This window comes from Diabrotica undecimpunctata, chromosome 6, assembly GCF_040954645.1.
Source record: "Diabrotica undecimpunctata isolate CICGRU chromosome 6, icDiaUnde3, whole genome shotgun sequence".
Classification (NCBI taxonomy): Eukaryota; Metazoa; Arthropoda; class Insecta; order Coleoptera; family Chrysomelidae; genus Diabrotica; species Diabrotica undecimpunctata.
Window position 1 is genome coordinate 131390184 of NC_092808.1, and position 26920 is coordinate 131417103.

At 36.0% G+C, this 26920-nt stretch overlaps 1 protein-coding gene across 3 annotated transcripts in view; it reads right to left on the reverse strand.

Annotated features, from left to right (window-relative positions):
- The window catches only part of LOC140443913 (uncharacterized), a 120232-nt gene that overhangs the window by 77951 nt on the left and 15361 nt on the right, over positions 1-26920 (reverse strand). For 2 of the 3 annotated variants that reach the window (XM_072535423.1, XM_072535422.1), the window contains exon 3: positions 8107-8376. In XM_072535423.1, coding sequence (XP_072391524.1) covers positions 8107-8376 — 270 coding nt within the window. Of the gene's footprint in view, positions 1-276; positions 418-8106; positions 8377-26920 lie in introns of those variants that run through there. The other variant, XM_072535424.1, reaches the window with a different exon arrangement.

The window sequence follows — 26920 nt, forward strand, 5'->3', positions numbered from 1 at the left end:
TCAAAACAACAAACGAGAGAAACACAGACCCGGTTCAAGAACCAAATAAACCGGCTTTTCGGCAATCAAATCATATCAACAACGCCCGTACGTCAATAGTACGAATACGAGTATACTACACCGTTTCCTAAAAATGTCGAGAAGGCAAAGGCAGCCATGTACATGTAAAATAAAAGACACGGCACGACGAAGTAGTTAGCTCGATTATTGTCGAGAGTAGAACAACTTGTGGGGAGCCTCTCCCGATGATTTTCTAGACCCTAGTCTGACATTTACCTTTATGCTGTTGAGACGAAGCCCCCCGACGCATCTGGTTGCTTGCGTTCGTCCTATCGACACCTCTTTTGCTCTCGCTGTGCCGTAAGCACGTAAGCTTTGCTTTACTTTACAAAACACATACACACTTACTTGATATCGCGCCGGCAAGAGAGAACAGAGTTTATTCGCGCGCCGATACAAACTGGATTTCCGACCATGTTGCCGATCTAAATGACATTTCGGTAAAAATACTTTTACACTCCGAATTACAATCGTGTTTGCTCGTGCGTTATCAGTCTAGGCATTTGATTAGAAAGTTAATAACAAAACAGTGTCACAGTCACAGTATATCGCTACAAAATTTAGGCACTAAACTCTGGCAGTACACAATAAACGAATTTGATAAACGCGGTTTGTTCATACTTCCTGAGGTCGAGAAATGTTTATTCTTTCGCTTTTTTTATATTCTTTAGGAGTCTCGGTCCTTCAACAAAATTTTTTTAGTATATAAAATAAAATATTAAAGTGTGGGTTTCAGTTAATTCTGATAATGATAGTGGCCAGACTTTAATTGAGAAAATCCCGGGTTAAGGAAATCAGAAGGCGAACAAAGTCGGATACAGAGCGGGTTGACCGAGCGCTAGCTCCTCTAAACGTAATCAAAAATCATAATTCACATAATCATTTGTAAAGTTAATAACCCTATTAGATAGCAATATTGAAATACTTAAAAAAACAAATTAATCCCCATATTTATATGGTCAACAAAATCAATGAACATAAACCACAGACAGGCAAAATTAAGGGAAGAATTTGACAAAAGCCAAGTGATAAAATATTACAAATAAAATTAAGATAATATAAACTGCAAACAGACAAAACAAACCCAATAATCCTATTACCAGCAATATCAAGAAAATAAAACAAGGGCCAATAATTTGAACCTTAGCTAGTAAAGGAAAAAAATGGTGAAAAAAACCTTATACGGGTTTTTGAAGGGTCTAAAAGGTATATGAGGAATACTTGATGATAATTCCTTGAAGTCGTTTTTACTTCGTTCTTTTTTAACAATAATAAAAAGTAAAAAAAATTAACCCTTTCGATACTGTTGCAGTAAAAGTACGATTTTCATTTGCAGCTTTGATGAGCAAGCGCCGTACTGTTAGATTAGATTAAGAGAGGTGGCCTTTAGGCCTATTCCACTGCGATCTTTTCAGATCTATTGTGGTACTCTAGTCCTAGATAACATTCTCTAGCCTGACCCTTTTTATAAAGTCTAGTAGCTTCGGGACTGTACCTTCCATGTAGCTATTTGCCGGTGGATTTTCTTCTCCTAATGCATTTTTGCCGGACTGTCACACTGACATAAAATGTGCTCTGCTATTTCTTCTTCGAGGTGACAGAATCTGCACAGGTCATCATCTGATAATGATATCAGCTACAAGTGCCTATTCAGCTTACAGTGCCCTGTTAGAACACCTACTACGGTTTTGACTGTTTTCCTGTCTTTGCTTATTAGGTCTGCCGTAAATTTTGGCAAATGTTCTGTAATGAACTGTTTCGCCTGTCTTTGTCCTGGTGAATTCCTCCACCATTCCAGAGATTTGCGAGCTACCCACTTCCTTGTAGCCATTCTTGTTACTGATTTAGCAACTCCGCAGAAGGGTTCCGGTCCAATGAATGGCAATGATGAGCCTTGTTTGGCCATTTCATCTGCTTTTTCATTGCCCTTATGACCCTCGTGCCCCGGTACCCAGGCTACCGTAACCTTGCTACGGTCTCCTAGTTTATTTAGGGCACACACGCAATCCCATACCGTACTCTACAGAATTGAGTGCCTTAAGCGCTGCCTGACTATCTGTGAGGATGGCAACTGAACAGAACGTTCTTTCCAGCCTTTCTATTTCTTCCACGCAGTGATGGATTGCAGTTATTTCCGCCTGGAAAACTGTCACATCCTTAGATAGACTTACCGGGAAATGTATCCCTTGATTTGTCCCTACTATGCCGGCTCCCACACCCTCCGATGTTTTTGAGCCATCCGTGTACCAGGTAGCAGCAGCTTGTATGGGTACACCTTTATTCCAGTCTTCCCTGCCTAGTATCTTAGTTGTGAACTTATTGTTAAAGCTATATCTCGAAGCTGTTGCATCGATAGGTTTCTCCATCACAATATCGGCTTTTAGCTCCTCGATTAGCTTTTTGTTGTCAGTACCATGCATCTGGCTTATATGTCGCTGACTATGGATTAATCTGTACATCACTGATCTGGCTTCGCCCTGTATAAAGATATGAAGTGGTGGTAGATTCAACAGGACTTTCAACAATGCAGTAGGAGTTGTTTTTATGGCCTCCGTAATACACAAGCATGCTAGCTTTTGTGTATTTCCTAGCAGCCTTAATGCTCCCACTTGCTGCGTCTTTGTCCACCACGTCACCGAGCCATAGGTTATCATGGGTCTAATAACCCTTGTGTATAACCATAGAGTCATTTTGGGGTTAAGTCCCCAATTCTTACCGCACATTCTTCTACATCTGCACAGGGACATAGTAGCTTTCTGTGTGGTTTTCAGAATGTGAGTATTCCATGTAAGCCTATGATCAAAATATACTCCAAGGTATTTTCTTTCACTTAATTAAGTGTTGTGGATGTACAGTAATTTTTAAGTTTTAAACATAAAAATAGGTTTTGTATATTGAAAAAAGATGAGAGACTGTGATAAATTTTATCAAGATTAAAATACATCATCGATGATACAACCTCATTAAGTTTCTCCCTGATGAAGGACATAACCAATGTCCGAAAGCTTGAAATAAAAATTTAAAAGAGTACACGTTTCATTTTCTATTGCTGCAAACCCAATATTTAATGTTTACTTCCTTACGTTGTCAGCAAATACTTCTGGTTCATTATATATATATATATATATATATATATATATATATATATATATATATATATATATATATATATATATATATATATATATACATATATATATATATATATATATATATATATATATATATATATATATATATATATATACAACTTATGAATAGATCCAGTGGACAACTAGCTAATTAACACAAGAAATAAGAATAAGCTTTAAATTGAAATTAGGGGTGCTTAAATATTATGCCGTAGAGACTGAACAAATAATACGTAAACAAACTGGGGTCATTTGAGTTATGGGCATAGCAAAGGCCCTTAAAAATTTTCTGGAAGAATATAATATCTAACGAGGAAGTAATTAAAAGGGTGAACAAACAAAAATATATTGATCAAACGAGAAAATTACAAGATCTATTGTAGCAAACAAATAAATGTATAGAAAATATTAAAATATATATAATAGGGACAATGATATCTCCCAAGGGCACTCGAATCGTAATAATGGTGTCGAGCGCTCCGTACGTCGCACAGAGTGGTATTTTACATAAAAAACTGGCCAAAACCAAAATTTCAAAAACTAGCATTTCTGACCGATTGCCGTCCCCCAAGCAAGTAGTATGTGATGTCGTCTGGCAATATATCCTCCCTACCCAAATATCATAACCAAACAAATTTGATAGCTGTCACTTCCTAACACGTTTTTGTTATTGCAATTCGTTTATATTTAAAATTATACAAAAAAAATTTAAATGTCGCAACACGAAAAACAAATACTAATAAATAAATAAAGATAATTATTATAATTTATTAACCACTATTAGGTTTTCTACTTGGAACTATCGTTTTAGATTATTACATATCAGCTTGTTATCAGTCGGTAGTTTTTGCATTTACAGGTCCGGTTTTTCAATTTCTTCAGTTAGATACAGTATACAGTAGGGTGTCCCCGAAAATAGTGCGTTTTTTAAAGGTATAGGTTTTCTGAAAATAAAAATTCACGTATATGGAAAACAATGTATTTTTTTTTTTGGAAACATGTAACTTTAGAGAAAAATATTATAGAACGTTTTTGTTCTAAATTGTGTATTATATCCATACCTTAAAGGAACGCACTATTTTCGGGGACACCCTGTATACTTTACGTTTGACTATTCATATTTGATTAAGTCTGATTATTATGTACGGTCCAAATGTACAAAACATGTGCATTAGTAACAAAATATTCTAATACAGCACAAAAATAAAACTTACTGAGGGCCGGATCTGTAAATATATAATATTAATATAATCGCAGTCAACCATAATCCAAAGGTAGGTACATTTTCATGAACTAGAAAACTAAATCTAAATATCTAAAGAAATACTTTACGCGTGGCAACAGCGCCGCATAAAATTTTCGGACTGTTAATGCTCATAAATTTTGCCCGCTAGCGCATATTAATTAATAAGTTTATATTTGCTACAAGGCTATAACATAACACAGCACACAGCTAGTGTTCGCGATAAAAAATGAAGTCGATTATTCTCCTAATTTCAAGCGTTCCCGGTTCGACAGAAAATGGTTTTCTTATTTTTTCCTCTTCACCCTCTTCAGTAAAACGCTTACTCCGGAAAATATTGGTGTAGGTCGGGGATAATTCATGTAATTATTAACACACGGTTTCTTCTTTCCGGTTATATTGAAAAGATGCGTGACTCTTGTAACCGCTTTTTGTCTATTGATGTCTTGTGGGTTTGGAATAAAAATAATGAATTAAACACACACACACATGCAAATATATATACAGGGTGTACCAAAAGAAGCGGGACGGTCGAATATTTCACAAACTTTACATCGGATTGGAAAACATAAAAAAATGTGTTCACTATTTTCATGAAATTTTCAAAAATTTATCGAATGACTCTATTAATAAACACGAGATCAGTACGGCCTTCGAATAAAATGCCTGCCAAAACATTACAGAACCTCCTCTAAAAGCAACGTCGAGAACGATATGCTGCTTGTGCTCGTCGAGCACATCGTTCCCCACGTCTGCTGTACGTTTTGATGCGACCGTCTGATCCATAAAGAACCATCCTGGACTCATCACTAAACAAAACATTTTTCCAATCTTTTATCATCCAATGCTCGTGGTCTCTGGCAAACTCAAGTCGGCGTTGTCGATGTGCTGCTGTTAATAAAAGTCCTGTTGCTGAGCAACGAGCCCTTAGACCAAATCCCCTCAGCCTTCTTCTCACTGTAGAAGTGTTTAATGTCCACCCGTGAGCATTTTGCAAAACGGTTTTGGATTGCCCTAGCAACCGATTTTGCAAGGAAGTGCGTTGTCAAGAACGGTCTTCTCTGGCCGTCGTGATTCTTTTCGCGCCTGATCCTGGTCGTGCTTCGTGAGATCCAGTGTCTACGAATCGTTGGTATGTTTTTTGGACCATACAACGACTGACTCCAAGCTGTCTGGCCATTTCTCTTTGACTCATTCTATTATCAATCAAAATAACAATTTGAACAGATCTAGCAAATCTCTCAGCCATAGTTTTAAATTTAAAAATTGCACAAGTTCACTCTTTGAACAACTATACACTAATTAAAGATTTTTGAAAAGCAGAACAGCCATATTCCAAGAAAAACAACGTACAAACAGTACTTAACTCAACTTAATTGATCTGTGGGCACCCAGTGGCGGTGCCTAAAAGAATTTCTGCATTGTGGGAGTTCAGTTACAATAGAATAAATTGCATAAACTTAAAATTATTGAAAAATTCTTATAAAATTCTAGGTGGTCCCTTTTTCATGACGCGCAATGTATAACAGTCAGAAATCAGTACAATATCAGAAGTCTGTAAATTAATTTTTATGGTACTTAAGACAGTTTTTGACGTAAAATCTGAATCTGCAATAAAAAATGCGGGTAAAGTTGTCAAAGTTTTTAATCGTACGTCATGGGCCGACTCCTATAAAAAAAATTTGGGAAATATGTATGAATGTAAAATGAAAAAATATTTCACTTTTGTGAATTTTTTGGTCTTTTCGGTTTTATACCTTCTCTTTAAAATTGTTTACAATTCGTAGAAATAAAATAATTATTTGTATAATCCCTTTTTGATCTTAATACCCTTTTAATGATACCAAACTTTCTGTACCGGATTTACAATTACATACATTAAAAAATTATTTAGAATTAAGAAAACATAATTAAAACTTAAAAATTATTAAAAAGAAAAGACAGTTAAGATTTGATTTCACGTATAGTGCATCTGTGTATCCGCTTATACGTATTTCACCCTAAAAGGGATCTTCGGAGCGGCTATTCACAAACGCTCTGAACATGAAAATAATCTTTCCTGCCATATTAGAAGCAACTAGAAAATGGCTTAGATCTAGACACAATAGCGACATCTGATAAATAAATCCGTAAACTAATTTTCGAAACCAATTCAGATTTCTGCTTTAATATGTCCCTTCTAAGAATTGCAAGGCAAAACAGACGTTGATAAAGATATTATTAGAGACATAGAGGAATCTAAAATTGCACTCCACAAATTTTAGATTTGTGGATTCCACACAAATTCCACATTGTGGAATGCAATTTTAGATTCCCCATGTCTCTAATAACATCTTTATCAACGTCTGTTTTGCCTTGCAATTCTTAGAAGGCACAGATTAAAGCAGAAATCTGAATTGGTTTCGAAAATTAGTTTACGGATTTTTAAAAGTTATTATTTAATGTCTGCAATTATAAATTCAGGTAGATAAAATGTTGGGAGACAATAAAAGGATATTCAGTCGATGTCAGTCGTTTGTGTCGTGCCAATGTCAAAATGGCCGCAAGTGTAATAAAATTCAAAAACGGTAAATTGTTAAATAGCGAATGCAAAAAAATTGTGTTAAATGTTTTTAACTATTTACTGTTTTTAATTACGTTACTGTTCGTCAAACAGTAACGAAAGAGTACATTGAGAAGACTATTGCACGACATGGGTTTTAAATTTGGCAATCAGGGTAGAAATTCCATATTAATAGAAAAACAAGAAATAGAGGCGCCACTTTCTCAGGGAAATAAAGAAACTGAGGGATCAAGGAGCCAGTATAATTGATATGGACGAATCGTAATTCATCTTGAATTGAATTGAAATGTTCTTGAAACTATTGAAACACTTGCCTCCCACACCAACTGCCGTAGCTATACTTCTCACTATCATAGACGTACGGTCATTAAGAGCGATTACTTTAGTATGCTTCTTAGGAGTATTATCCATCTTTGAACAAGTACAAGTAACAAGTATATTTTAATAGACCAGGCAATATTGCCGATTTAAAAGTTAGGATAACAGAAGAAATTAACAAACTAACCCCCGGGTTCATACAAGATTCCATTCCAAATTGCCTCGGTTATTGTCAAAAGTGAATAAAGGTGGTCAAGTTGAACATTTAATTTAATTGTAACAATCAGTTTTCTTAGTTATGATTTCACTAACTCAAAAAACTTTATATTGCTGAACAGAGGACTAAAATCCCTTTCTAACAAAGCGCCACGCGACACCCTTTGTTAGGGGTGCATATAATTCAAAGGGGGTGCTGGAGAGGGATAATATTTTCATACCGTAAATTGTCAATTTAAGAATAAAAATCGACCTGATTCAGGTTTTTTTCACATAGTACATAATAACGGTGAAAATGAATTTATTCCATACATATGGACCGCATGGTATAAGGATGCGACTCCTTAGAACAATCACAATATTTTATTAATGCGATGATACGACACACGCATAATACCTGCTGGACAGATTTTACATCTGACATGAATTAAGAATTAAAAATGAAATGATGATTATAAGTATGTATATTCTCCAAGTAACCTGTATATTTAAAACACGATATAACTACATCAGAGTAAAATATGTAAAATATAAAGATAAAGAGCATAATACTAGATTTAAAAAAGTGTACTCACCTGGTAAAGGCAAACCGGAATTTAGAAGATAAGGCTTAACAGAGGCGGGAGCCACGTCTAATGGAGTCTTCCCTTTAGAATTTTTTGCATATATATCTGCACCCTTTTCCACTAACAGCTTGACAAGTTTGAGATGTCCGTTGACAGCTGCGTCATGGAGAGGAGTGTCATTATCCAAACCGCGTGCGTTTACGTTGGCACCCGATTGGACAAGACGAAAGGCCACTTCATACCACCCATGATTGCAGGCTTCATGCAAGGGAGTCCAACCTGGAAAACAGTAAATGTTGATACGGTATTCAATAAACGGAATACCGTCCATAAAGCACAACCCTACTTTAAACCTCATGAACCCAGAAACCAGGAATTTTGAAACGAAAGTAAATTTAGCTAGTGCAGTGTAAAAAATTTGCATAATGAACAATCTTACAGTTCGTTCGCTATATCTTTGCACATGTATGAAATTATTCACGAACTATTTTTAAATTTTGTCTCATTTCTACTCACAGAAGATAAAATGTTGAAATTAAGCCGCTTGTCCAACATTTAATAATACATCAGACAAAGACAGTAATATAACAACAGTCTGTGATAAATTCTCATCATTGAACCTGCTTATTGTCAACTTCACAGCGTTGTGGTGTTTACTAAAAGAGTTATAACGACTAACTGTTCACTTAGTGTTGGATTCCTTGATGTAAGTATAAATTTTGCAGTTAAATTTTCTTACCTTTAATTTGACGTATCATTTTTGAATCTGGCTAAAACTCTGTCTAACGGATCGATATAAAACATTATTTGTTGTCATAAATATCAAACAAATATCAAACAGAATATTTTTTCAAGGTTTTTGTTTTTAGAATATGCCTGGAAATACATTAAATTCTCAATCCCAGCAACTCGTGCTGAATTTGTATGAATATTTTGAGTTGGAAAAAAGGAACGGAGGACCCTTATTGGCATCTTTGGCTTGTGTTCAAGAGGTATTGTAATGAATTGTATGTTGTTTAATAATTTACCTATCATGAAATTGTTTTTAATTTAAGAGGGTAGCTGCTGCCTTGAAAATATCACGGCGTACAGTATGTATAATTAAAAATCAAAAAGAAAGCAATCCTGTCCTTTCAAGTCCAGGCAAAAGTAGACGTCGTCGTAAAAGCAAGACAACTGATCTGCCTGAAGGAACTAAAATGGCAATACGAAACACTGTGTACAATATGTACCTACAAAGTAAGTATAAGTTGATATTGTACAAAATAAAAACGATCTGGTTTATACCCCAGCCAATAGATGTTTCACATCAAAATTACCACTTCTAAAATAAAGTTTCACTATTATTACTAGTTTTCATTATTTTTTTTTTTTGAAAGGCATGTTAGTCTACAAAGTTTGAAATGTGAATTAAAGGAAAAAGAAGTTGTTACTATGGGAAAAACATCCTTGAGCATTGTACTGAGAGATATAGGATTTAAATATAAAAAGGATGATAATCGAAGATCATGATTCGAACGAACCAATATTGTTGCTTTAAGAGCAAAATTCTTTCGTAAGTACTTTGAAAACCTGGAAAGTGTGCATCCAAGAGAACTTGTTTTTTTGGATGAAACATGGATTTATTCAAAAGGAAATAAAACAACTTCCTGGCAAGACTAGTAGCAAAAGTGTACGTAAACCAGAAGGTTTTGATGGTAAACGTTTCATAATTGTTCACGCTGGTTCTTCTAAAGGATTTGTTTCTGAAGCAAGTTTATTGTTTTGTTCTAAGTCTAAACATATTGATTACCATGGAGAAATAAACAACGACATTTTTACTAAGTGGATACAAGTAATTCCCAATTTAGAAGAACCATCGTTGATTGTAATGGATAATGCTCAATATCAGCGTGTTCTTTTAGAAAAGCAACCTACCACTGCTTCAAAGAAAGACGAAATTGTTACCTGGCTGACAACAAATACTATCCAATTTAACCCAAAATTTACAAAACCTGAAATATTACAAGTTGCCAAAATGAATAAAAAAGAAAATGTGTATGTTATTGATGAGTTACTAAGGGAGCATGGTCATGAAGTGTTGAGACTACCTCCTTATCATTGCGAATTCAACGCTATTAAATTAATTTGGGCAAATTGCAAGTCATATTATAATAAGCATATTGATAGGGACGGCTATTCTGATAGTGCTGTTATAAATATGTGAAAAGAGGCACTTAATCAATGTAATGGAGACATTTGGGAAAAATGTGTAAGACATACTTATGAAATTATTCAAAAGTGGTGTGTCCGAGAGCAAAATATAGTTGATATTGATATTCAACCCATCATAATAAATCCTGGAGATAGCTCGGATTCTGAAAGTGAAGGAAATATATAATTTTGATATTTTGTTTTTTTTTTCAATTTATTTTAATAATTTAGTCATTTAGTGATATTTGTAGATACAGGTTGTAACAAAGTAATTGATCAATTCTTTGAGCTAAAACAATGAAACCTTTTACACATAACTTTCCACACTTTATTTTGGAAACTACAGAGAAGTTCGATACACAAGTAAAAAAAAAATTGATAAAAACCAGCTAGTATAAAAAATAAATACTAAGTCTCTAGGTATGCGACATAAGGAAAGTCGTATTATTTTAGCCTAACAGATTGAGCACTAATTTGTAACACCCTTTAAGTTTTCTACAAATTAATGTATTTTCGAAATTTTTCTTTTTGCATTGTTTTTATTGTTTTGTTGTGTAAAGTTTAATTAATTTTTTTTTGTGTTAGTAACTTAGTTCGAAAAGCATGCACAAGAGTTTTTTTATCTTTTATTTTGAATGAAACTTTTTTTTTTCATCCAGTAACTGGCTTCGGCTGTTGGATGCTTTGGTGTATAAAAATATAAATAAATAGGAGAATTTAAGCTGTTTGATCTTGGGTCCATCTTTCTCGACTACAGTATTTCAAATAGAGCATTTCTTCCAATAATCATAATAACGTTGAATATGTAGAAAACTCAAAATTGCGTTCAAAACAATTATATAATGAGTTTTTAACATCCAGTACAATAAATAAACAAAAACAATCACTATAAATACGTTTAACGGGATATTAAACATTTCCTAATTATTTCATGAATATAGAAAAGACTTACGTTTGATGTTAACGCTTTGATTTAATTCGTACAACTATGATGTGCAAAGGTACAACGAACGGAGTTTAACTGTCAGAAAAGCTATATCATAAACTAACATGCATGATAGTAAAGTTAAAGAAAGTAAGAATTGTTGTTTTAAAATGCCGATCATACCTACATATTCTTGTGAAATTTAAGATGAAAATGATGTACTACATTAAAGCCAAAATAAACAATTTTTTGGATTCACATACATATTAAGATGAATAGAAAAAACGAAAAGAAGTAAAGAATTCTGAATAATATGTATTTCAATTTTCCCACTTGAAATACTTTGGGATCACACCTAAGTTAGTTAAGTTGACCCAATTAACAATGCAAAACGTAAGCTCATGCGTTAGAATTGAAGGAGAAAACTCTGTTCTTTGACATTAATAATGGTCCAAGAAAGGGGGACGAGTTGGCGTGTCTCCTCTTTAGTGTTGCCTTGGAAAAGGCCATCAGACAATTAAATATTGAATGAATGGAACTATTTTTAATAGATCGACCCAAATTCTCGCATTCGCTGACGATATAGTTATAGTGGGCAGAAGTATGAGAGACATAATACAGTGTTTCATAAGGCTTGCGGACGTGGCAAGTGAATTAGGACTTGTGGTAAACGAGGAAAAAAACCAAATATATGTTGGTTTCTAAAAACCCTCGAAATATCCAACAGAGAATTCAAATTAACAACCATACTTTTGAGCAAGTCAAAGAATTCACATATCTTGAATCGCTAGTAAACGCAACAAACAAGACAAGCGACGAAATAAAAATACGCATGGCAATAGCAAACAGTACTGTTCACGATCTCCAGAAATATTTGAAAAATAAAAATATAAAAGTGCAGTAAAGCTCAATATATACAAGACCGGTTTTGATATATGGGTTTGAAACATGGACCTTATCTCAACATGATAAAAGACTTCTTGGTATTTTTGACAGAAACATTTTTTGAGAGATTTTTGGGGCCGTAAATTCGACACACCCAGTCTCGCGTAATCTCTCAACGTGAACGCACACCATTGAAGTGAAGTTCCAGAAAAGCCGCGAAACAAAGGTCCAAACCGTTAAAAGAGCGCGAAAAACGGCAACCGCGTGTGCCAACGGTCGCGAAATCCTAGTGAACCCGCGAACGGATCCACGGTGCCGACGGGACGCGTTCTGGAAATCTGGACCACCAGAAAAAAATAATAAATGCGAATTGTCACGTGGAGGTATAAAATAGTGCATGTAAGGTACCAAAACTGGCAATCTAGCATCAAAACCGAACGGGCGTGGCGCCAGCCGGTCGATAAATCCTTGGAACCGGTTATTAAAAAATAAGGGGGCAAGGAGATATTGACAATGGTGTTGTTTTGGAGCTCATCGCCGAAGAGCCCTATCGAATACGCAAGTGCACACTCACCCAGGTAAAGCCAACACAACACACACACAACATCCAAACTCGATTACATCTCAAATAGACACATCTACACAATTCACACACATACAACTGCCACATCACACATTCCACACACATACTAATTACACAGTCATACACACACATTCATTTCTACACAATTCATACATTTACATCACCCAGACGACGAAGACAACTCCCACCCAGACCACCAACACCAGACACCGAATGGATCTCAGATTAAGATTCCCAATCCACTTGCTCACACATATCACACGTGTCTGTCACTATAGACGGACACGAACAAAGTCGCCACAGGAATGGAAGCAAGCTCTGGAAGAGATCTGCTGCCAAAATCCTGAGGCGGCCTCCGAACACCTCACACCAATAGTCCACAACATAAATAAACAAACCAAAAAAGCAACATCCTCACCCGAAATCATTAAAAATCTCATCCACAACGCCTTCATGTCTGCTTTTCCCGGATACCAACCACCTACCACCCCACCCCCCACCCAAACCGCCCTTGCCTATACCTCCACCCTCCCCTCCACCTCCACCCAAGTCAAAATACCCAACCCCCAAACACACACAGATACTACATCACACTAATCCCTAAGAAGTTTTCTAGTCTGAGAAAGCTTCTTAAAACCCCCAAAAACCATAATCTCCTTGGAGATATCCCTTTTGAACTGGGAACGGAAGCATCCGAAAACCAGGCCATCCTATACACAACGGGCCCTTTTCCCAACTTGAAAGAGTGGGAGAAGGATCTACGAGCCACCACAGACCACAGTCACATCTCCATATCCTTGCAAAAACCCTCAGAATACATAGACACAAACAAAACCACACCAAGAACACTCACAACTCCCAAGAAAACACAAAAGAACACACACACACACACACACACACACACACACAGAGCAATATCACGCTACCCCTTCCACATCCAAAGCAGACACCCCATACTATAATCCACCAACCCTCAACCCCACCAATCACAGCCCTACACACTCACAAAACACAATCACGCCAGCACACACCACCAACACCACCACCCATACATACACCCGCACAACTACCCTCCACATCACAACAAACAATACCCCCTCAATCCCAAACCCCTAACACACAACAACCACCATCCACTTTCAGCTACAGAATCGAGCACATTCCCTCAGATATCTGCCAGCAGAGACCATTCTATCGCCTCATCAAAGACAAAAACCTCATCCATAATTTGGACTCAATTAAAGTCCTCCCCTCTCAAAAGGCAGCCTCCCTGCGAACTACTAAGCTCCTAGACATCCTCCTAGACAAGGTTAAACTCAGGTAGTAGTAGGGCCGCAAATGAAAATGTGCTATGGCGTCGAAGATACAACTTTGAACTCAAGATATCAGTTATACACCGATCCAGATACTATGAAATTCGTTAAATTGCAGAGACTTAGATGGACTGAACACATTGTTATAATGTCAGATCACGAATACACGAAGAGATTAACATTTTCAAAACCAGAGGACACATGAAGCAGAGGACGACCACGAAGGTAATGGATTGATGATGTGGAAGAAGACCTACAGATTCTAAGGGTCAGAAGATGGAGGGAAGTTGCCAGGAAGTTGCGACTTCTTTGTGAGCAGGCTAAGATCCACAACGGATTGTCGAGCCATTTATGATGATTACGAATTGTTAATACGAGACGGATTCCAGTTTAAAGTCCTCAAAATGATGACCAATGCCTCTTGGTAGCTGGAGAGAACTAACTACATCCAAAAAAAACCGGAAATATTCTAACATTCTGGGCCAGAATTGATGAGATCGCAAAACAGAGAGCGAAATACCCCAAATGACTTGTTGACCGATTCTTGCCAAACCGATCAGCGAATGCTATTGCCAGTGTTATTAACATAAACGGAATGTCACTAGACATTTCCCTACAGCTCAATTATTTTTCCATTTATAATAAATAATTTAATTATTGGCATTAATGTACTACAGATTATTAATAAAGATGGAAATTAAAAAAAAAAACTTTTTAAATAGTTACCGAGTATATATCTCCTCCATTTAACCATCGTTTAATAAGTTTTTACTAATAGAGATGTTAGACTGTTCACACGCAAAATAGCACTACATAATATTATGTATTTGGAAGACCAACGATTACAGCCCAAGTCTTAGTCACAACGTAACAACGAACTGCTGATAACAACATTTAATACACGATTAATAGATTTGAAGCAATACTTACTGCCTGCATTAAAAATATTTTATGAGTTAATAAGAAATGCATCAACTGGTGAGATATTTCAAGGTGCGAAAATCGATATCCTAATAATAACAAAAGATAAAAAATTATTAACATTTAAAATTTTATGTTCTTAATATAAACGAGACTAAAATGAGATTTTAGCGTTAAATTCAAAAATAACTCCAATTCTCTTCAAATTATTCTGTTTTATTTGCATATAATTGGAAAATTATATGTCAACCTTTTTTTATCTCGTAGTGTATATGGACTTAGTGTATACTGGAAATGGACTTCTGGCGCCGCTCGGCGGGAATCTCCAGACGCGACAGAATAACAAAAGAGAGTCCGAGAAATCATGGGGGTTACACATAATATTGTTGATGACATCAAAACGACACAACTCAGATGGTACGGACACGTAAGAAAAATGCCGGAGAATAGAATACCAAGACAAATTCTTGAATGGCAACCAAGAGGTAGTCGGAGACCAGGAAGGCCTAGAAGAAGTTGGAGAGAAGGAGTTGATGAAAAAATCAGGGAAAGAGAACTGGAGGACGATCTATGGAACCATTCTATCGAGATGGAGATTGGAAATCGGAAGACGTCGAAGAACGTTGTAAACCGACAATATATATATATATATATATATATATATATATATATATATATATATATATATATATATATATATTAGTGTATAGATAAGGCACTCCTATAAAGCTCTACATTTATACATGTAAGCTCTACAACGGTCTCGCACTGATCCTAAAAGACGGGTTAAAACTGCCTTAAACTTTGTACAGTTGTCAACAATACGGATAGATTGTGTGCTAGTGTAAATAAGAGAATATCTAATCAACATCAACATAATCCAGGTATAGGAGCCTACAGACAAAATTAGGAATACAAGAATGGTATTATATTGACTATTTCACTAGACTATTTTTAACTAATAAAACGATATAGCAACGCCACGTTTTCTACTGACAAAACTCCTTCTTGTCCGTGATTTCTCAGGACAAAATTATGACAGATCAGTCACGAAGGTGTATATTTTGGACAGATATAATGAACCTAGAAGAAAAATCAAAATCTGGATGCCAGTCAGGTGAAAAAATCAAAAAATTCGTTTCAGAAAATGTTCCATCAAGCACGCAAAGGTCCCGAAGCTCTATTTGGACCCAATTTTCGGAGTTCCTACGGGTGAGAAATTTTACGCTTGAAAAATGTACTACCATAACGGAACTAACAAAAATTTTCGATGATTATGCCTTTAACATGAAAAAGGGCAATGGCGAAGACTATAAAGAGGCGCCTGTAAAGTCAACGTGAAATACTACAGCAAAAATAGTACAAGAAAAATATACGGAGTGCGGTATAAAAATCGACCCTTTCACAGATATATCTTTTAAAAGTGCAAGATTGCCCATAGATACCAAGCGGAGGTAGCTTTAAAGTGTTTAAAGTAAGAAAACTCAGTTCAAAAGCATTATCAACCGAAGAACTATCAAAAATCATTCAAAGCTATGACGAGGAAACCCCCGATGGAGCACAAAAAAAGTTTTTTCACCTTTGCTCATTTGAACTTGCTTGGAGAGGTAATGAGGCCGTAAACTGCAAGATTCACTTTTTCCAGAAGGAATTTGATATTATGGGACAATTTACGGGCCAAATTGAATACAACATTTTCCAAAGCAAATCAAGGCAGTTCGAAAAGTTTGGCAAGCAGCGAATGGCTGGTAAGAAATTCATTAAACGAAAATTTATGCTCAGTTAGATTATTTTGGAAATTAATCGAAAAAGGGGACCAAAGATTTTATCAGACAGACTCTTTCTTACCGTTCACCCCAACTGGAAGGATGGATCTTGGTTCAAAAACTTGGTTAAAAAAATGTCAGCTGAAAAAATTGGAATAGACACAAAAAAACATAAAATAACAAACCATTCTCATCGATCTTCAGCTGTGTCAGCCTTGTTCAAGTAAGGTGTTTCTGAACAGGAGTTAATTAAATTAACGGGTCACTCAAATGCAAGTTCTCTAAAACCATATCTGCAGCTGGATACCAGTCACCACCACAAGTTGAGCGAAAATCTCAAAAAAAGAAGTGAAGCTGGACCTTTGAGTTCCCAAATGCCACAGGTCAATAATACACAAAATCATGCTTTGGTAGAAAAGAATGGGAAAACTACTATAGCTTATAATAATTGTACGTTTAATATAGTAGCAAATTATGTTTCGTTGATATGGTGCATTAATTGTCTCGTAAAATAGTCTTGTCGAATATCATTCGAGAGAATATCGCCGGCAAAATTTTCTCTCTTATAATATTATATTCAATAATTAGACTCGTCAAAAATATCGTTTTGATGTTGCAGCTGGGCAGAGAAAGATGTCGAAATTAAGGAATAAGGAAAGGAAGATATGCGTGTAATGAAGACGTAAAATTCTGTCAGCAACACTTGATTCTAATTACCTCTCCGATGATTGTATACGTGGACCTCACCACTTCATATCTACTAGAAAACAATACGTAATCAAATAGACTACGCATTAATCAACCATTAAAACACACAAAAATATATCCAGGGGCACATGCGAACACCGATAACAATCAAGTAATGAAAAATATACGTACAAGAATTAAAGTAATATGGAAAACAAACAGAAAGGCGGTTTTAGATTTAATTTCAAAGTAGGGCATCTGCCATCCGCTTATACGTATTTCAATCTTATTATGTATCAGCAGAGCGACATGTGCAGAGCCTCAGAAAGAATTAAAATTAAATCTAAAACCGTCTTTCTGTTTTATTCGAACGATTTGGAGTACTAGAAACTAATTCACTAAGAATTTTTGCCGTGATGAACGACATGTGGAATGCAAATTGTAAATTCCCTTGATCGACTAATTCATCAATCTGTCTGCTTTGCAATTTGTAGAAAGCGCAGTGGTAAAAATTTGAATTTAGTTTTGCAGGTTGGAAATCTTAGAATTTCTATTGTTAAAGAAAATACTTTAATCCAAATCTAATAACAATTGTCTTAAGAAAGAATTAACCAAAAAAATATCAGCACAACTAAATCACAAATAACGTCGATGAATATTCACAGAATATTTTTATTATACTACGAGAATATATCTCTGTATTCCAGGCATAGATATATGCAATCTTGAATTGTCTAAGAGAAATTAACAAGAGGGCTTTCATAATGAAGCAGATTAATATATGTACAGATACCATGGGAGCTCATAGAAGCTTAAGGTAGTGTGGAAATGCCACACTATAAGAACTCGACAGTCTTTTGGAATATAAGTGCGACAGTGTCAGGATGGTATGGGTTCAAGGTCACCGGAGAATACACGGCAATGAAAGAGTTGATGAAATTGACAGATAAGGATCAGCTACAAAATACTTCGGCCCAGAGTCAGTCGTAGGAGTGCCAAAAGCATCGTCCGCGACCATAAAAAGCATGGCCCCGAATACGACATAACTCTTACTGGGAAAGTATAACCGGTCAAGTACATACATTTCAAAATATACATCGGAAGTAAATGTACATAGCGGCGAAGTATTACATCGCAGTCGGCAAATACTTTTTGAGGACTACCAAGTGATTCTAAAGCATATGGAGTACATCCACTAGACCTCTACAAGCTAATACAGGGTTCCAGAATTTTGGAATGGATAGGTTAAATGAATGAAGAATGTACAATAAGTCAATTGGCTGAAGGACGACCGGTTTATAACAGACGGCAAACAAAAAAAATAAAAAAGAAAAATCACAAATAATCAAAAATATACCCATCACAAATAAAGGAAGCAAGTGATGAGAATAGAGAATAGAAACAACTCAAAGATCTTCTTCTTAAAGTTCCATCTCCTATCGGAGGTTGGATATCATAACGGCTATGGTCACTTTGTTGGCTGCTGCTCTGAAAAGTTGTAGTGAACTACAGTTAAACCATTCTCTAAGGTTCTTCAGCCAGGAGATGCGTCTTCTTCCTATGCTTCTTCTTCCTTGGATCCTTCCTTGCATAATAATTCTCAGCAGCTCATATTTTTCTCCTCTGGTTATGTGACCCAAATATTCTAGTTTTCTTCTTTTTATGCTGTTTATAATTTCTAACTCCTTATTTAGACGTCGTAGTACCTCAGCATTGGTAATCCTTTGAACCCACTGAATTTTTAATATTCTTCTGTAACACCACATTTCGAACGCTTCTATTTTTCTTATTTGTTGTTTCTTCAATGTCCGAGCTTCCATTCCGTACAGTAAGATAGAAAATATGTAACATCTTAGAGCCCTCAATCTGAGATGCAACTGAAGGTTTCTGTTGGTAAGCATTGTCTTCATTTTCACAAATGCTTGCCTTGCAGTTTCAATTCGGACTTTGATTTCTCTGCTTTGGTCATTTTTGTCATCAACCCAGGTTCCCAGATATTTATATGTCTCTACATTTTCTATTTGGATTTGCTCTATCATTAATCTTTCATTTCCATGTTGCGTTTTTGAGACAATCATAAATTTAGTTTTTCTCTTATTTATTTTTAGTCCGTATCTAATGCAATAATCGTTAATTCTATTTACCAATTCTTGTAGCGATTCCAGGGTGTCTGCCATTATAACGGTGTCATCAGCGAATCTTATGTTATTTACTATTCTTCCGTTTACAGAGATTCCATTACCCAGATCCGCTATCGCTTCCTGGAATATGGCTTCACTGTACACGTTAAACAGTAATGGTGACAGAACACAGCCCTGTCTTACTCCTCTCTTTATATCTATATTTTCGGACTTTTGTTCTTCTATCTTTATATTGGCCTTTTGATTCCAATACAGATTGATAATGATTAGTAAGTCTCGTCTGTCTAACTCAAAGATAGATTAATACAAAATAGATGTTACGATAAGATACCAGTCACGAATAAAAGGAGGAAATGGCGATGATAAGAGAGATCCTTGATGTAACTAAAGAAGAAAGCACCAGAGATGCGAGCTGCCCGAATATAAGCGAGTTAATAGAGATATTAGATCCAAAATAAAGGAGCCAAAGGAAAAATGGCATAAAAATGTAAAAAAAAAAGAAAATAATCAAAAATTACTTTAATATGTACAGAAAAGTTACATAAAACAACAAAAAAAAACGGCGCGTGGTTGGGAAGAGCCGACATAAGTGACTACTTCTTATAGCGCGTAATTACTATATGTTGGTTAATGAAATTGTACGTCGGCTTATTACTGAATTGTTAATATTTTTTATAAAAACATCACACATTTAAGTTCTTTAAAACTTAAAAATCTAAATTATTTTCTTTAAAAATGTTGTTAAGGGATTTTAGTAATTTTTAAAATTTGTTAAATATAATACAGAATATATTTATCACATACATTTTCATTACTATCTTGTCATTATTATATTCAAAAAATAAAACTACTGGTTTCTGATGAATAAACTAAGATTTATTTTATTTTGTTTTATTTTATGTAATTTAATTTTATTTCATTTCATATTATTTTAATTTATTTTGATTTATTTAAATTTATGTTAATTTATTTTAATTTAATTTATTTTATTTTATGTATTATCATTTTAAATTTTATTCATTATCATTATTATCTTGTATTTATGCAGATTGATTCTGGTCCATGAAAAACAATACAGCCATACCGAGCGATAAGAAGTATTCACTTAAAAAATACTCACAAATTCCTAGGGTAGGCACAAAAGGCAAATAAATCCACAACGCGGAATCCAATCTAAAGTGGGAAAACTACGTATAAACATAAAAGTAACGAAGGTGACAGGATATTACCCTAAGACCAATAACCAAATTCCGTCGATTCTAGACAGTGAAATAAACTGGAGTTAAGACCATTGAAAAAAAAAATATACCCAAAAAACTCAAACAAGAGACATCAATGTATTGGTCACCCTCTATCTACTTTCATTTTCATATCGATATTGAAATAACCAAACGTTCATAGATTCCACAGTACCAACAAATCTCTCAAAAGCCCTTCAACAGATATGTTGATCACATTGCTTCACCACATTGATCAGAATATTTAAGGCCAATTCCTCGTTTATTGGTAACAAATGTCACACAAATGTTGATGATCTTCAGCAAATCAAAAGTTTTTTTACCATATCCTAAAGCTAATTATTTTGTATGTATCTTTCGTAAATATCTGTGGATATTAATAATACCATTTGATCACAAACCACAAAAAATGTTATATTAACACCAAAATAAAATATTATATATCCAAAATAGTTTAAAACATGCATACACAGTTGCATTATCAAAAAAAATTCAAGTAAAAATTATTACAAAACTCTTAAAGCCATGCATGAACCACCATACACAAAGTAATGGTATGCAAATATATGGTTTTCAAGCTATTTTTTTTTTTGTATTATACTTTTTAATTAATATATTTTTTGAGATTAAAACACAAATATTGTAAATAGGTAAATTGCAGGGTCGATTCCCAAATTTCGATTTACAAAACGTCAAATAAACTATTTCTAATGGCATTTGTCGTTCATTTTCAAAAAAATGTTTATGTAAATATTAACTTATATATTAAATATTCTCCAAAAATATTTATTAAGTAGTTTAACCGAGCAAAAGGTCATTTGTATAACAATTAGGCGCAGAAGTAATACAGTAGTATATTGTAGGTACAAAACTCGAACAAGATATATTAGAATATAAAGCCTAAAAGTCATCAAAACCAAAGGTAATAACACGAAAGAAATAATGCTTTTAAGAAAAAGCTCACACGCTGCACACTTCGCCTCGTTTGCTTCAATCCCCCACTCCTTCGCTCCAAAAACAAGATCGCGCATTCAGAGCAATGTTCGGAGATGTTTTTCCTATTTTTCGCCAAACTTAAATGAAAATCGAAGATAACATGATAAAGAATAAATTTTGAATTGTAATGACATGTTTCCTAAATTAAAATCGGATAACTTAACTTGATATTCTGAGCTATCCGAAATATCGGTGCAAAATATTCAAACTAAAATTTTGAAAAAACTATTCATCGAACAACGTCCACCTTGCGCCTGTTTGAACAACATATTATAAATAAACATTATCCAGAGAATAAGCTTTCCAAATTTAAGGGCATAAGTTATGAAAATTGATGTTTTTTAATTCTCTACAAAAGTTCCATTGACAGAATTGTGATGAAATTACTGTTATAGCTCGTAACATATCATAATACTAATATTTCTTATTTAATAGTGCAGAGTAGAGAGTACGTCTCTGTACTATAATTTCATTCATTATATTTCTTTGTAAATATATCCTTGTACCGCAACAAAGGTTCGAGATTTCATTAAATGTCTTTTAAGTTTTTTACCTCATAAATCTCTCAAATTTTATTACCTCCACACTACTTCACCCCTGTATTTCACAACCCTTTTATATATATATATATATATATATATATATATATATATATATATATATATATATATATATATATATATAGATATAGATATATATATATATATATATATATATATATATATATTATTTATATATTTGATACCTCAGATAGTGGCTGCAAGACCTTGACATGAGTTCGGGGGCTTAAGCTGACTGTTCAGGTAGAGCTGTAGTCTGGTGCAGGAAATGGAACAAGTATGTGTGTGTGTGAATGAATGGGATCTCCCTAATAAGGAGCTCTCCGTTGAATGAAGGCACCCCCTATAAACGGGCTAGGCCTGGCGAAAGGGAAGTATGAATGGATGTGAAAGGACCTCGCTAGAGCAGTTCCTGCCACCGCTTAAATCTCTGGAGTACCTGGGAATCTCTTCCAGATAGTTGAGAGACTAAGTATAGACGAACTACTTCAGCGACTAAGAAGCAGCCTACCCAAGTTAACAATACCAGGAATCACAGCGTGGAGGATGGTGCTCGCCGCCTGCAATGGAATCTCAAGACTGGATTAGTGTCCAGATTGACGCTTCGTTGCGGGAGGAGACAGCCATCTACGGAAACCTGCCTGGTATAAACCGTGTCTATTAGGTCATAAGACGAACATAGATGTGGGGGCTTGCCTTAACCGGCCGGCCAAGTGGAAGGGAACCACAATAAAAAATCCTCCCAATCTCAAGGTGAAACAGCATAAGCCAAAGAATGAATACTTAGGGGGTATCTAACTACTATTATGCGAACTCCGGGGCACCTGGCGAACCTCAGTTTTACTAGCCTTACTGTGGCATGCTGGGCTCTGCTGCAGGTGACATTTATTTCCTTAGATTCTCGTGGGAATCTGTATGGAACTATACTCTGTATACTCTATATTAAAGAAAAAGAAGGGATATCCGACTCCCAAAGATCTGACACTGAAATGGAGGTTAGCGACCCTCATGTTCCGGCCGAAAATAAGCCTGAAAAAAACTGAGGAGGAGCTACTCCTAACTAGTGGCGACGAGCTTAGACCCTTAAGTCCCGTACACGGGAAAGAAAGGATAAAGCTATCTGGTGCCGCAAGAAAAAGGCTTAAATGCCTTATTAAGAAAGGGCTGACTCCGGAAGAAGCTCGAAAGAAAGCAGTCGAGGCCATAAAGGAGAAATCTCTGGACAAAAGCCCCAAAAGGGTCCGCTCTGAAGAGAACACTCCCGAAGGTCGACAAGCAAAAAAATCAAGGAGTGATGCAGATAAAGGCGACACTCTGCCTAAATCTGCAAAACCCTCCTTCAGTCAAATGGCTGAAGGTGTTAAAGTGGGAATCCTACCCTCGGAATTCCCACGTCATCTACTTACAACGGAACAATTAGAGGCCGTTAAGGGGAAGATCGTAGACAAGATTCTTGAGCTCCAGAAACAAAAGAGCGAAAAGCCTAACTTTCTGAGCGCTCAAAACAGACCTGGCTGGCTAGCTTTGATGTGCGCCGACAAAGCCACCTTGCGGTGGCTAAAGACACACATTGGAGAGATACAGCCATGGGAGGGTGCCACATTGAGACTTGTAGAGGGAACAGAAATTCCTCACACTGAAGTCTTTACGGTGTACCTTCCCGGAAGTAAGAATTATTCCACGGAGAAAATTCTAGGTCTAATAGAGGCTCAAAACTTTAGCCTCTATACCTCCGCATGGAGAATACTGAATAGGTATACGAGTGGAGCCGTGGAAATTCTAACCCTTTCAGTGGACAGCCAATCCGCCGAAAGGCTAAAATCAACTGGGCATCAATTACAGATATGGTCGCACGGTCCTAAGAGACAAGAGTGGCAGAAATCAACCCACAACAAGCGGGTCTCAAAAACCCGCTACGGTGTCTAAGGCCCCGGATGAGCAAAAAGTGCTCAAGATGAATCCAGGAGGACAGGCAAGCAAAAGCCTGACTTCAAGGAATCAGCTAGCGGGTCTCAAAAACCTGATACGCTGTCTAAGGCCCCGGATGAGCAAAAAAGTGATCAAGATGAATCCAGGAGGACAGGCAAGCAAAGGCCTGACTCCAAGGAATCAGCTAGTGGCCAAAAAAATCTGGGAAACCAGACAATAAAGGCAAGGGGAAATTAAAAAATCCCCAAACCAACCTATAAAAATGATTCAAAGGCTGAAATGCTTGCAGATAAACCTTCAACGTTCAAAAGCAGCTACCAGTTTGCTTAGAAAAAGGTTTATTGACGACAGCCTAGCCATTGGCATCCTACAGGAGCCTTGGATTAATGGAGGACGAATACAAGGACTCAACATAAAATCAGGTAGGTTACTCTATAATATCAATACTGACAATCCAAGAGCATTACTGTTTTCACATAATATTAAATATATTTCTGTTCCAGAATTTACAATGGCAGATTTGGTAACAGCAATAGTGGAAATGCCAACAGAAGTAGGCAAGAGGCACATTGTTATTGCTTTGGCCTATCTTCCGGTGACTCTGAAAACCATCCACCTCCAGAGGAAGTTCAAAGACTTATGGGATGGTGCAAGAGCAAGAACAGACAATTAATTATTGGCTGCGATGCAAATGCACACCACACAGTATGGGGTAGCACAGGAATCAATAACAGGGGTGAGCACCTCCTGGACTAGATATCTGCAATAACTTAGATATTGCAAACAGAGGTAACAAACCCACATTTATAAACGCAACTAGGAGAGAGTTTCTTGATATAACCCTAACTAGTTCGTTTATAGCATATAAAATATACAATTGGCATGTCTCGAATGAAGCCTCAATGTCGGACCATCAACACATAAGGTTCGACTTAAGTGCATCTGAGGAGGGCCTTGAGGAATATCGAGTCCCAAAACAGACCGATTGGGACACTTATAAAGAGTGTCTCGAAAGCGAAATGGAGGAACTCGATACGTCGCTCGGACACAGAGAAAAATCTAGACCGAGCCTCATGGCAACTTCAAAATGCAATAATACAGGCCTATGAATCAAGTTGTCCTCTAAAACACAAGAAAACCACCAGGGATGTTCCCTAGTGGAATAAAGAGTTAACTAAACTAAAAAAAGTCAGACAACTCTTCAATAGGGCAAAATCTACAGGTAGTTGGGACTCCTACAGAAATGCTCCTACTGAGTACAACAAAGAACTACGAAAATCAAAGAGAAACTCGTGGAGAAAAATGTGCGAAGGGATAACAGAATTAGCCCCTGCACAACGACTCCAAAAGGTTCTCTCAAAAGATCACACAAATGAAATCGGACTGATCAAAAAGCCGAATGGTGACTATACTGAGAGTCTAACGGAAACTATTAGAGAGCTTTTGAAGACCCATTTTCCTGGCTCTCAACAAATGCAAGAAGATGAACCGCAAAGTATGCAGCTGGCAGAGGCTCCAAAGGGCATCAACAGATCCAGCAGGCAACTAGCGGAAAAAATCTTTACACAAAATAAAATCGAATGGGCCGTTAAAAGCTTTAAACCTTTTAAATCCCCTAGTAAGGTCGGAATATTTCCTGCTTTACTCCAAAAAGGCTTCATGCAAATACAGCCGCAACTACAGCGGCTTTTCATAGCAAGCCTCGTGTTAGGTCACATTCCAAAAACTTGGAGGGACGCAAAGGTGGTATTTATACCAAAGGCGGGGAAACGTCCTACGGACGAAGCGAAGTCTTATCGTCCTATATGCCTGACCTCCTTTCTCCTAAAAACAATGGAGAAACTAGTAGATTACTACATAAGAAGTGAAACATTAGCGAGGAAACCAATTCACAAACTAAGTTTGCCTACCAGACTGGCAAATCCGCTATAAGTGCTCTGAATTCGCTAGTCGAAAGAATTGAAAAGACGATAGTGGCAAAAGAAATAGCCCTTTGCGCTTTCATTGACATAGAGGGAGCATTCGATAATACCGTGAACTTAAGCACTAGTATCATTTACGTACATTTAATATGACCTGGAAATCTTGATTTTAATAAGATTTGTGTTGTTAATTTTTGGGGTGTGATGGAAATCATCAAGTGTGATGAGGAAGACCCAGAACAAGATTCCTTGATAACATCGATGATGACATGAAAAATATGGGAATACGTGCTTAACGGAGAAAGGCGATGGATAGGGACGATTGGGGAGAAATTCTTGAGGAGGCTAGGACCCACGCAGGGTTGTGAAGCCAGGATGATGATGATGATGGAAAGCACTCGATGTAATCATATTTGGACCTAATTTATAGAAACTAAACATCGATTGTTTTCATTGGAAAATTTAGAAATTGTGTTATTGTAAGATAGTTTATAAGGGCAGCACATTCAGTAATACTATTTTCATTGAATAAGCTCATCGAAGACATATTTTAGTAAAAGCAGCAACAATTCTAAATACAAATTCAGTTTAAAAGATCGCTTCGTGACAGAGAAGAAAAAAATACAACTACATCTACAGCTAATAGTACATCATTACATACACAAACCCATGAAACATCATCTACATACCATAATATTAAATATTTGAAAGACACAATTAAAATATTTATTTATGTCATATTTATTCCATTTGCCATTTAACGG